General features: G+C 38.6%; 2 protein-coding genes across 3 annotated transcripts in view; one reads left to right on the forward strand and one right to left on the reverse strand.

The window, feature by feature from the left end:
• The first annotated feature begins 532 nt into the window (after positions 1 to 532).
• On the forward strand, positions 533 to 3,881 carry LOC127419191 (40S ribosomal protein S26-like). Its single transcript, XM_051660384.1, has 4 exons — positions 533 to 597; positions 3,213 to 3,390; positions 3,529 to 3,659; positions 3,792 to 3,881. The coding sequence occupies exons 1-4, from the start codon at positions 595 to 597 to the stop codon at positions 3,825 to 3,827; spliced, it is 348 nt and encodes a 115-aa protein (XP_051516344.1). The 5' UTR covers positions 533 to 594; the 3' UTR covers positions 3,828 to 3,881.
• A 1,423-nt stretch (positions 3,882 to 5,304) lies between these two features.
• LOC127419188 (zinc finger protein Eos-like) overlaps positions 5,305 to 12,229 on the reverse strand; it is a 14,572-nt gene continuing 7,647 nt past the window's right edge. Inside the window, exons 5-8 of one of the 2 annotated variants that reach the window (XM_051660379.1) lie at positions 11,141 to 11,308; positions 10,137 to 10,289; positions 9,908 to 10,039; positions 5,305 to 8,828 (exon numbers count right to left, since the gene is read on the reverse strand). In XM_051660379.1, the coding sequence (XP_051516339.1) occupies positions 8,032 to 8,828; positions 9,908 to 10,039; positions 10,137 to 10,289; positions 11,141 to 11,308 (1,250 nt within the window). In that variant the 3' untranslated portion in view covers positions 5,305 to 8,031. Of the gene's footprint in view, positions 8,829 to 9,907; positions 10,040 to 10,136; positions 10,290 to 11,140; positions 11,324 to 12,229 lie in introns of both variants that reach the window. The other variant, XM_051660378.1, reaches the window with a different exon arrangement.

A 12,229-nucleotide genomic window follows, 5' to 3' on the forward strand; every position in this document is an offset into this window, starting at 1 on the left:
CTGACTCCCCCAACTGATCCTGGTTTCTTCAGGCATCTGACATCTAGTCTGTCATCTGTTGGATACAGTGAAAAGGTGACTTCAAAATCAAAATGAAATAAAATAATCTGCAAAAATAATCTGAGTACTTTTCAAGTTTAAATAAAACTGTAAGGAGTAATAAGTACTATTTTTTTCTTTTGAAATGTAATTAAGTAAAAGTAAAAGTTTTCCATTTAAATTGCACTCAAGTAAAGTAAAAATCCCCCAAATTAATATTTTTACTCAATTACTTTACACCCCTGAAAAATAAAAAATAAAAAAACGGGATGGGTGGCAACCCTACCTGCATCTTGTCCCTTGCAACTTTTCAGTTTAGTTTTCAAATCACATAATTATTTTCATTATCTTTGCACTTGTGCAGTCATTTGTATGAGAGGTGCTGTACAACTTCAAAGACCAAATTTATTTGTATTACAGTTTTTCTTTCTTTGCAATTTAAGCAAATCACAGGGCTTTTATTATGTCTCTCAAAGAAACTTCCGTCGGGTGCTGGGCATTATATAGATGACGTAAACAAGCTTCCGGTCCTTTCCCATGCCTCTCTAAATCAAAATGGTGAGTTACCGAACGCTCAAACACAGATGCAATTCTTGTACTACGTTTTTTATTACTCTTTGCAGCTCCGTTTTCTCACCGTTTCTATAGATTTGAGTAATTTCACCCCATATACAGCCAAACATAATTTAGTTTAATTATATTAATTCATAATACTGGGTTTAAATTGTCACGCGCGAACACAGAAGCAAGAACATTTACTTGTCTTGTTAGTTAGCGTACATGGGTTACGGCATCATTAAACCCGTTAAATGCGATTAATATCCAGTAACAACGGTCGGTACCTTATGAACCGTTGTTTTAGTTTATGTCTGTGCAAACTAAATGGGCCATTGCATAAACTGTATATAAAACTCAGCCTGTATTTTTGCCTGTTGAATATGTTATAGGTCAGGGTTCCCCAATTGTTGACTAATGACTAATTATTTGTGCTGCTGCTATTATTATTACTATTGTTTTTATCATGCATAAATTATTCTTTATTAGTTCCTTTTCTCAGTATTAGTAGCCTGTTTTATTCAAGCAATTAGGATTTTTTTTTTTTTTTTTTGTATATAGATACACAAAACTACAACTTTGCCTGCTGGGACAAAAAAATAAAAATTTAATGAACAATTTTTAATTGTACAATGTTATTCTTATTTTGCACTATTTGACGTGTATTTGTATCGCAGCACCTTGTTATATTATCCAGGCATTAATCCAGACATTATAAAAAGAGTAGTTGGTTTCGAGAGTCCGCTTGGAATATACTCGTACATAAATACATGTACAAATATAAACAGCACGTATATTTAAGCAGCAGCGCTCTTTACTCATCTCACTCGCATAAAAACACAGACATAAATGTATTAATCTCTAACAGCTGAAGTTGCGGGTATGAGAATGGTATAAAATTAGTGGAACATCCCTGTTCCTGGAGGCCCCCAACACTACACATTATGGATATCTCCCTAATCAAACACACTGGATTCAGCTCATCACCTCGTTAGTGGTAACTCCAAGACCTGAATTGGGTGCGTCAGAAAAGGGAGATATACAAAATGTGCAGTGTTGTGGGGAATCCAGGAACAGGGTTGGGAACCACGGCTGTGTCTCGTTTGGAAGGATGCGTCCTCCGGAGGTCGCATTTGTCGGCCGCATACTTCGAGGCTGTCTTATCAGAAGCGAGTAGGACACTTCGAATGTGACCTTCTTCCACGGGAATTTGGAGGCTGTATGAGGTGTATCGTTCGTGGGCACTCACAACCCACAATACTTTGTTTCAACGGAAATGTCAGAAAACGCCAATTTGCCCGTAAATATGATGTTCAAACGCAAGGAATGTTAATTCCCAAGTTGAAGTACCTCAGTAGATGGGTGCAGAGTATATAATGTGTATAATTATATTAATAAATATTTAAAATAAAGTATTAGACTAAAAAGTACACCTGTAAAATCTATTTTCTTTTCTGTCTACATTATAACTCTCCTAAATTGTACCTCATACATTCCCTTCTAAAGGGACTTTGTTCCCATCTCACTCGAAGCGCTCGCGCTTGTTAAAGAGTGGCGTGCTGTTATAGCAACCATGTTACGTTCCATTTCCGTTTGTCCTACGAAGGCCGTCTCGTTTAAACGAGACTTTTTTAAAGGAGGACGCTCAGTATACTGCAGCCTTCAAAAGGATGTGTCCTACCTAGTGCGCAGCCTTCCAAATGTGACACAGCCCACATGTCTGTAGAACCACAACAGCGCCACCTACTGTGCAGGGGTGAAATAGTTTATTTTTTACTCACTGTGTATAGAGCTTTCGTCGTAAGTTTGTCTCGCAAAATCGTCACGGATTTTGTGTGAACGCCTTTAGCGCGGGCCACCTATTTAGGAACCCTGTTATAGGTAAGAGCCTATTAATAAATGAGTCCGAAGTTTTAAATTCGCTGCGTGGCATTTTGTTCTATTGGCCTGGGCAAAATAGTATCTTTACACTATGAGAAAGAAATGCTCTTACGCTTTAGTCATTTCTAAACTGGTGATTAACTTGATTAAAAGTGCAATATGTAATATTTACTGTACTAAAGCATAAAATTATCATATGTTATTAGAGATTTGGGAAACATGCTAAATTGAAATACTGGCTTCGCTGAAAACAGTGTTACAGCCAGTATATTCTACTTTGAAATGTCCATTTCGAGAGGAAATTCTGTTTGTGTTTTGGCCTGTGTGATCCCGCCCACTGCCCATTCACCAATAGTATTTCTACATCCCGGGTTGCCAGATTTGAAACAAGTTAGTGGGCAAACACAGCGTGCTGCAGACATGGAAGCCAGCATTTAGCTAACATTGACAGAGTAATAAAAATCCACATGAGCTAGTTATAATTTGCAAAAAATAAAAACATTGCAAACGTATACATTAGCTGATCAACTTACAGTGAAAGGCTGGTCGCTTGCCATTGTCAGTTTGCTTGTTCCTGTTGTGTGTCCTCAACCTGGCAACCTGCTTGAGCTTCAAGTCTGGGGAGGAGGGGGAGACAACTATCTCCAATATTTTGAAATTGGACTGCAGTACCCATTTTAAACACTTGATGTCAATGTTACATATTGCTCCTTTAATTGCATTTCTATACCTGCCAGACTAAGAAGAGGAGGAATAACGGTCGTGCCAAGAAGGGACGTGGGCATGTCCAGCCCATCCGCTGCACAAACTGTGCCCGTTGTGTGCCCAAGGACAAAGCCATCAAGAAGTTTGTAATCAGAAACATTGTGGAGGCGGCGGCTGTCAGGGACATCTCTGAGGCCAGTGTATTTGACTGTGAGTGAACACTCTTGTTTTGTGAAATAACTTGTTTGGATGAAATTGAGGATACTGTACGTGGTTGTGGTGGTTATTTTAATAAAAACAATGGTGTTGTGTTTATGACATTGTCTAAACTACTTTGTCCTCCTGCAGCCTATGTTTTGCCCAAGCTCTATGTAAAGCTCCACTATTGTGTCAGCTGTGCCATCCACAGCAAAGTGGTGAGGAACCGCTCACGTGAGGCCAGGAAGGACCGCACTCCTCCTCCACGCTTCAGGCCCACTGTAAGTGCATTATACACATCACACTTCAGATAATGTCTTGTACATGAATATTGCGCTTGACAGCTGTCATATACTTGCAAATGTAATGTTCTAAGTACTTCATACTAATAAAAGTTAAATATTTTGTTTCAGGGTGGTCCCCCAAGAGCCCCTCCAAAACCTATGTGATCTGGAAACGTTTGCATACATTATGTAAAGAAATAAAAGTGACCAAAACTAAAAGTGATTTCTTTTATCTGTTTCCATTGAAAAAGAAAATGAATATCCCCTAATGTGTGCTTGAATGTTTTGAGTTACAGTGAGGTGTATGCTTTAGTTTATATTAAGGCTCAAATATATGTTTTCATTTTATTAGGATTTGTTCCACAATATGAGTAAACAAAGTAGCTTGATAAAGTCATCTTAACTAGCCCCTAGGTTTCATTTAAAAAGTATATATGAATATTTTCCCTTACTCGACGGCAATGACATAATATGAATTTATAAATTTGCAAGACATAAATTAAGTCTTAAATTAACTGCATTTTGAATAGGGCAATATCGTAACCAACATTATGGACTCATTGGAATACCATCAAGTTTTTTTTTTTTTTTTTGGATAGTTTTACTGTAAATTATTAGGTTACTGTTATACTAATGCAAAACTATTAAACCAGTAGGCTGAATTACAATAGACCTTAAAAGAGTGCAGATGTAGTTGACATGAAAGTCAAGCAGTGACATATCTTGCAGTGTGACATGCTATACTACATCTAAAACTATTCAAAACAGCATTTTCTAATCGGTATATAATCAGAAAACCTAATTAATTTCGAGATTACATGGAATTTTTGTGCCTATCAAGATTACCTTTTAAAGGAATATTCCGGGTTCAATACAAGTGAAGTTAAATCAACAGCATTTGTATTATGTTGATTACCACAAAAATTAATTTTGACTAGCTCCTCCTCTAAAAAAAAAAGAAAGCAAAATCAAGGTTACAGTGAGGCACTTACAATGGAAGTGAATGGGGCCAATTTTTGGAAGTGCAAAATGTATAATTTTTTTAAAGCACTTGCATTCATTCTACTGTTAAAACTCATGTATTATCTGAGCTGTAAAGTTGTTGTCATTTTATGGTTTGTTGTAAAATTGGCCATAACCTTACACAGAAAAGGTTAGTAAGTGATTTTATCGCACTAAAATCATATTAACACAGATATTGTTTGTCTTGTGGCTAAACTTTCGTTTGCCACACTGTAACCCAGATTCTTTTTTCTTTTCTTTTTTTTTTTTAAGAAAAGGAGGGGCAAGTCAAAATTGTTTTGTTGTTTTTGGTAATCAGTATTATACCACAAATACTGTTGATCGAGCTTAACTTGTATTGAACTGTGAATATTCCTTAAAGAACTATGCAAGTGAACTCCAAAAAATCTAGAAGGTGATTATGTTGAAAAACTTGAAAGAAATTCTAACCAGTCAAAGCACCTAAAATGTCCACTTTTCCTTATAGATCTATACATTTCAACCTGAAGTCTTGATGTTGGAAAAAAGTCATTTGTAAACGTAAAAAAATCTGAATCAGCTTAAGGATAATAACCATTAAAGGCTTTTAAAGGATATTAAAAATAGCATCAAGACTGGACATGAAATAGGGAAACTAGAGAAAAAGTTTAGATTTTTAAGTGGACAGAAGTTACAACAAATATTACTTTATTGGACATGAAAAATTACTTCAACTTAAAGTTGGATTACACTCCTTAAAAACAAGATCAAATAAACAATACCTCTTGAAACCAACACACCTTTTTATAGAACATGAGGCAGTTTTTATATTTTAACAAATTTGAGGTAAAGAGTTTTTCTTTGTCATATACATATTTTTTCTCACAAAATATTTAAAAAACATTGAACCCAGGGATAAAGCCCAAGTATGACAGAGTTTGTTCCCTGCCTCCCCAAAAATGCCAGGTCTCTCTTTCTCAGTTGCTGCTTGTTAAGGTTGCTTCACAGTTCTTTTAAAATATTTAATTCATCACACCTTGGGGATAAGAAATATTAAATGGTGCAGAAAAAGGAGCTGGGTTTGGTTTAAAGGAAACGGAAAATTGCAGCTAGTATTTCACAAGCAACCGATAGAAGTAGAACCAGGTAAGTGAATTACACGCAAGCAAGTTCTGGAAACGGCTGACCACTTCCATCATCCAAGTACCCTTAACCACAGCCCATATTACATAAAAGGTGAGAAATGTACAAGCAAGCAAACAAAACAAATCTCTGAGATTTTTAAAAATTCATTCATTGGTGCTTTAGTTGTATCAGAATTGTCTCAGTTTGTGCAAGTGAGATCCACCGATAAAACAGGCCACAATATCTTGGCAGGATGGTAAATAAAAAAAATCAGTCCTTTCCTTCAAATCAAGCAGCAGTTCGTATTCAAGTGGGGATTGAGCGTACCTTATGCATGAACTCAAATGGGACATGATCACACAGGACAAGCGTACAGGATACAAGTCCAATATCAAGGGCAGAAGTCACACAAACATCCAAGCACCAAATTTTACAACACGAGAAATTTTTCAGTTCTGAATCCTTAAATGACTGAGACCCCTTTTATTAGGAAAATAGCCTTTATAGAATTTTTAAAAACACCACACTGCTCATCTGGTCTTTATTACCAATGTGTTCTTGTATCAAATTGTTTCTAGTTTTTTTTTTTCTTTAAATAGCATTTATTTTTATTTTTTTATTTTTATTATCAGAAATCAGTGCAATTGAGCAATCTGAGAAAACAAAAGAATATTTTTCAAAGCTCAGTTACCAGGCATTACAGTCTGCTCCCCTAAAGCCTTGTAATAAAATTCCCCTCCCACCCGTACCTCAGCGCCTGTCCGAAACCCTCCCAAAAGCCCAAGCAAAACACTCACATTTAAGTAGAATTAGAAAAAGTGCAATCCTCCTTTAAGGTAACAAACTCTCTGCCTCACACATCAAAGTCACAGAATGCAACATGGGTCTGTGTTTGGTCTGCACCAGAGTAATTAAGGCTCCTTATCACCCTCTGCTTTTACTGTGTGTTAAAAAAAAAAGAAAAAAAAAAAAACATGTAAATATAATGTGGCCTACTGTATCCTTTATTAGGATTAACTAATGTTTGAAGCCAGGCCATCATTCTATACATAAGTCAATGGCAGAGGATGGATGGGGGGACTTCATACTACAAAAAAATATTTAAAAAAAACCTCAATAGATTATATATGCAAAATCGTTTAATGTAACTCCTTATCAAGTGAGGTCTGTCTAGGTAAAGCTTGAAACAATCAAAATCTGAGGCACAAGGAAACCAACTGGTTTGACTTTTTTTTTTAGGACATAGTTTGTAGACTCAAAAACTAAGGCAAACTGCTTCAAGTTCATTTCGTTACTTAAAACATTAACATACTTTTTAGAAAGAACTAAAATGATAAAAGCCTTAGTCTGATCCCCAATCTTAACTGACCTAAGAGTGCCATGCCGTCTTCGTTTTAAAGTTTCCTAAATTCTGGCAATACGCAAACATCTGCATTGTACCTACTGAATCTTCCAGCATTTAAAACCATGTGCAATTCAACAACTAGCTCATACAGGGTTCATATAAAGCAACTATTAAGGCAATATGTGTCTGTGCTCCTTATATGGCTAACATACCAATGCTCCCTTGCCTCCAGCCTTAAAAGAATTTAGCAATTCATGTCGCTTGCTCTCGATTCCCTCTCTCTGTCAGCAGTGTCCTCCCTGAGTCACCTAATTTCAACAGTCCCACCGAGGTATCCTAAAAGAGCACAAAGGTTGTATGAATACTCTTGTTTAACAGGCTCAGAAACTTTAGAAAACCATTCTAGTTAAAACAGTCTACCAGACTTTGGACTTCTAAGTAATTAACTTACTGTCTTTCTCTCTTGAAGAGGCAGACTCTATGTAAACGCTACTGATCAGATCAGAGTACTAGAAATCTAATCTCATGCCTGCATAACAAGCATAACATTTCTCTTCTTAACTAACTGATAAAAAATAAACCCCATGGAAGGAAGGAAGGCACTTCTAAAGCAAAACAGCTGCATCTTGCAATGAATGACTTGATGTGGGAGTGCAATCAGAGGATAAGTCCCCCGTTCTAATTCTCTTGACATCCTCTAAACACAGGATGCGATCGCATAGAGTGTTTTACGGTTGTACCTATGCAATTGCTCTTCAACAGTAAAAGCTGATGTCCCCTAACTAAAAGCAAGTGCTAATATGCCATGCCCCCAATCTGATACAGACCAAACAAGATGCCATGACACCATCTCAAAGCAGCATACAACTCTCTGTACATCTCTCCCAAATCTCACACTGCACCAACCACAAGCCCTCCTCAGCCCACCTGATGCTCCCCGCGGACAATGTGCGAGGAGAACTCGTAGCGGTCCTGACTGCGATGGCCGCAGATGTTGCACTCGAAGGGTTGGCGGAAGCCATGGCAGCCCATGTGGATAGTGAACATGACATGGTCCAGGAAGAAAATGCGACAGTGCTCACAGCGGAAGGAGCGCACTGGCCGCCCTTCCCCGTCCACCACCTGCCTGGCTTCCCTTGCTGGCGGTGAGCGCGGGCCAGCCTTGGTGGGCAGCCCTGGTAAACCCCCATGGACTCCTTTTTCCCTGTCCCCCTCCATGTCCGTTTCTTTGGCATGACTAGGACTGTGCCGCTCGCGCCCGCTGTTGTGGTTTAAGTTTCCAGGTGGCACTGAGGCGATGACGCACTGCTCCTCCACCATGCTCTCAGTGTCTGTAGAATCTTGGTAACCATTGCTCGGCGAGGCAGTGCGACTGCGGCTGGAGGGCGCGTCCTCATGACCCTCTCCAGCCTCCCTCCCTGCCAGGCCCATTGAGATGCCACCTGCACAGTTTAGCCGCTGCCCTAGAGGAGTTATATGGGGGTAGACAGAGCTGATGACTGGGGTAAACTCTGGTAGGCAGGCAGAGTGGGGAGGCATCCGCAGGGAGCGAGAAGGTTCCACATCATTGCTGCCTCCTCTTGGCCCCCGGAGGAAACGCCCTAAAGAAGATGGATCAGCCTCGGTGTGCGAGACCAACACGTCCCCTTCTTTATCAGGATTGGGATCGAATTCATAAGGTTCTTCGGATATATTCAGCCGCATGTGCTTTTCACCTAGAAAGTCAGAATTATCAGTATAGGGAGGAGGAGACAGACCACTCGTAGAAAAATGATTGGGAGAAACTGTAACTCAATATAGAAGCTGTAGGAGTGGAAGTCTGGCCTTTCAGTTAAAAGAGCCAACTGCCTTTTTGATAAATGCATTGGCTGTTTATTTACTTTAGAATGTGAATTAGCTGAACCAGGGTGAAAAAATACAGTTTTAGTGTCATTTGAGCTAGAGAATCGAAACTAACGATACTATTGCTGTCAGATTTTATTGCCGATCACAAATATGTTATTGACACGGAATCTTGATAAATAGTTTTTGGAGATTTCATTCTTTCTTCATTCAAACAGACAGGAGCTACACTTGTCTGCCTATTGGCTACCAAGAAAATAGCTTAGCTAAAGAGTAACCAAGATGGCTGCTAAGTGAACAAACATGCTAAAGGGATAGTTGAACCAAAAAAATGAAAATTTACATCATTCACTCACCCTTATCAATGACTATTTAGAGCGAGACAGAGCACTGGTATTAAAATGAATGGGAGAAATTGGAACGGCCAATATGGAGGATGTAGAAAAGAAGTCCCACCTTACAGATAAAGAGCCAATCACCTTTTAGATACAGACATCGCCTGTTGGTCAACTCGAGAACATGCATGTGCATTAGCTGGACCAGCCTGAAAAGTAGTGTTTTTTAGCGTGATCCGAGCTAAAGTCGCACAATTTATGATACCGTTGCTGTCAGATTTCACTGCTAATTCGAAATGTGTTCTTTTATCGTAATCTTGACCAACCATATGCAGATTTCGGTCTTTCCCTATTCAATTTTATAGGAGTTGTACTTTTATGCTGCTTGTATCCATAGAAAATAGCTGCCCAGGAATGTTCCAAAGATGGCCGTTGAGTGGAATGACTTGCCTTCAAAGGGAATTTGCCCTCACGTTGTTCCCAGCCTGTTTGACTTTATATTTTTGGATGAACTATACCTTTAAAGGGACTTTGACTTTAAGTATATCACTAGATTGCATTAAAATAGACACTCATCTATATTCATTACATACAGTCACTCAAAGCAGTGGGCCTACCCAAGAACTTCTGGGGTGTTGATCTCTTCCGCTTGGTGATGCTGTTGGCCAGTCGATCAATGAAGGTCATCTTCTCTGAGGAAGACTGGATCAGGGGTTCAGACATCATCTCCATGTTATGAACCTCTTCACCTGAACATAACATTATGGATGAACAGTGTGAGAACGAACCAATGCACTTGTAGCACCATTCTGATTATAACAGAATCGTGTGTGCGTGTCTTATTACCATGTGCAGATTGGGTGTTGTGAGCAGGCTGGCTGTCCCGACTCTGTAGGTAGCTGTGGCAGCGCTCTCTGTGCTCCTCCAGGGTGCTCTGCTGCTTGTAACTGCGGCCACAGTAACTGCACTTGTAGGGCTTACCAACTGTAGGGGAGGACACTGAAATAGCAAGGAGGTAGAATTTTAAGCCAAGGCAAAGGCATTTCACACTCTTGTGCTGGTGTTATGTAAACATGAACATTACTAAGACAATATTGATGCTTTACCTAACGTGAGGTGTTACCTACTAAAAATATGTGTCAAAAGAGCTGTAAAAAGACAGCGCTTCCAAGTATATTTACATAAGAATATAGTAATTACAAACCGGTACAGAATTCGTAGTTAGACCACAGAATTTCCCTTGTCACAATTTCCCCAAAAACGAAATTAGATGCTGCTAATCTATGACGTTTACAAAGAAAAACTGCAGAACGCATCAGCTCATTGTAAGATGTGCGTCATTTCAGAGAAATCCATTACTCTAAAAAGCCACTTCTCTAAAGGTCTGCATTCATGTTAATAGGACTTTAACTAGCCAGATTTAGGTGCTAAAGGTGAATGCTTTTCAAAATCATTCAAAAACACAAGCAGGATATCCTGTTTTCATAACATTCTAAATGTCATACTAGACTGCTGCAGAGTTATCATTTTGTTGTCTGATCATCTATGTAATATCTCTGACTAAAACTTCAATGCATAGCTGATCGATGAGATCTAATTTACACTTATTAGTCAGGTTGCGCTATCTCTGGAAGTGCATTGAGTTTAAAAGGAAGTTAACCAAAGCTCTAGGCAGAGAAGAACAGAAATAGGTTCAAATGGCCTTGCCTACATTAATCTGTTCTCATTCTTTGCTACATCAAAAGGCTTTTTTTCCATCCCACACACTATTCCATCCATTATTTCCAGCCACAAAGTTCTATCTCTCCTTTCTTCTCACAAATGGCTGCTTTCGACCAATGAAGGCTCACCAGAGTGGGTGCGGAGGTGTCCTGTCAAGGCGTCTCGGCGACGACAGGCGTAGTTACAAAAGGGACATTTGAAGGGCTTCTCGCCAGAGTGGAGCTTGATGTGACGCAGTAAGTTGCCCTTCTGAGTGAAGGAGGCCCCACACTGGTTACATTGGAATGGCCGCTCACCTACCGAGACCAAGACTACCAGTTTCCCACCAGCCCAAAAAATAGCATCACATATCTTCAAGCAGTTATTTTCAAAATGATATTCTTGTCAAGAGACATTAGCCACTTTCACATCAACTGCAGTAAAATTACAGAATTACCTTTTTACTAAATCTGCTATTCATCCATGCAATGGCTTTCCGTCTTATATCCGTATTACTACCATTCACACCTCACCACCAAACTGCCATTTAACTCAGTGATATCATGTGCCGCACAAAGGGGGTGCTGAATCAACCCCAAGGAGGGTGTTCGGATGGCAAAATGTTCAAGGGGGACCAGGGCTGGGCGATTTGTAAATAGATATCTGAAAAACATCCTGATGCCGAATTGCGACACTCATTGCCAGACATTGATTGACAATATCTGAAATGACAAAACCATGTAGCCGGGAAGTTGCCAGCACAGGGTATGAAATTAGCACCAACCACATGCCAAATTTCATGCACAGTGGGTAATTTTGCTCATCTACCTGCCCAGGCGACCTATAAGATGTCTTGGAGTGACACGACAAGAAATGCCGTTAGACACAAAGATGCGCATTTAAAGAAATACCCTTGATTATATTTTGAAGAATAGACGAAAGATATATACATATATACACATATACACATATACATATATATACATATATATATATATATATATATATACACATATATATATATATATATATATATATATATATGTATATGTATATATGTATATGTATATATATATATATATATATATATATATATATGTGTGTGTGTGTGTGTGTGCATATATATATACATATACATATATACACACACACATACACATACACATATATATATATATGTATGTATATATGTATATATTTATATGTATATATGTATATATTTATATATATGTGTATGT

Source organism: Myxocyprinus asiaticus, chromosome 28, assembly GCF_019703515.2.
Source record: "Myxocyprinus asiaticus isolate MX2 ecotype Aquarium Trade chromosome 28, UBuf_Myxa_2, whole genome shotgun sequence".
NCBI lineage: Eukaryota > Metazoa > Chordata > Actinopteri > Cypriniformes > Catostomidae > Myxocyprinus > Myxocyprinus asiaticus.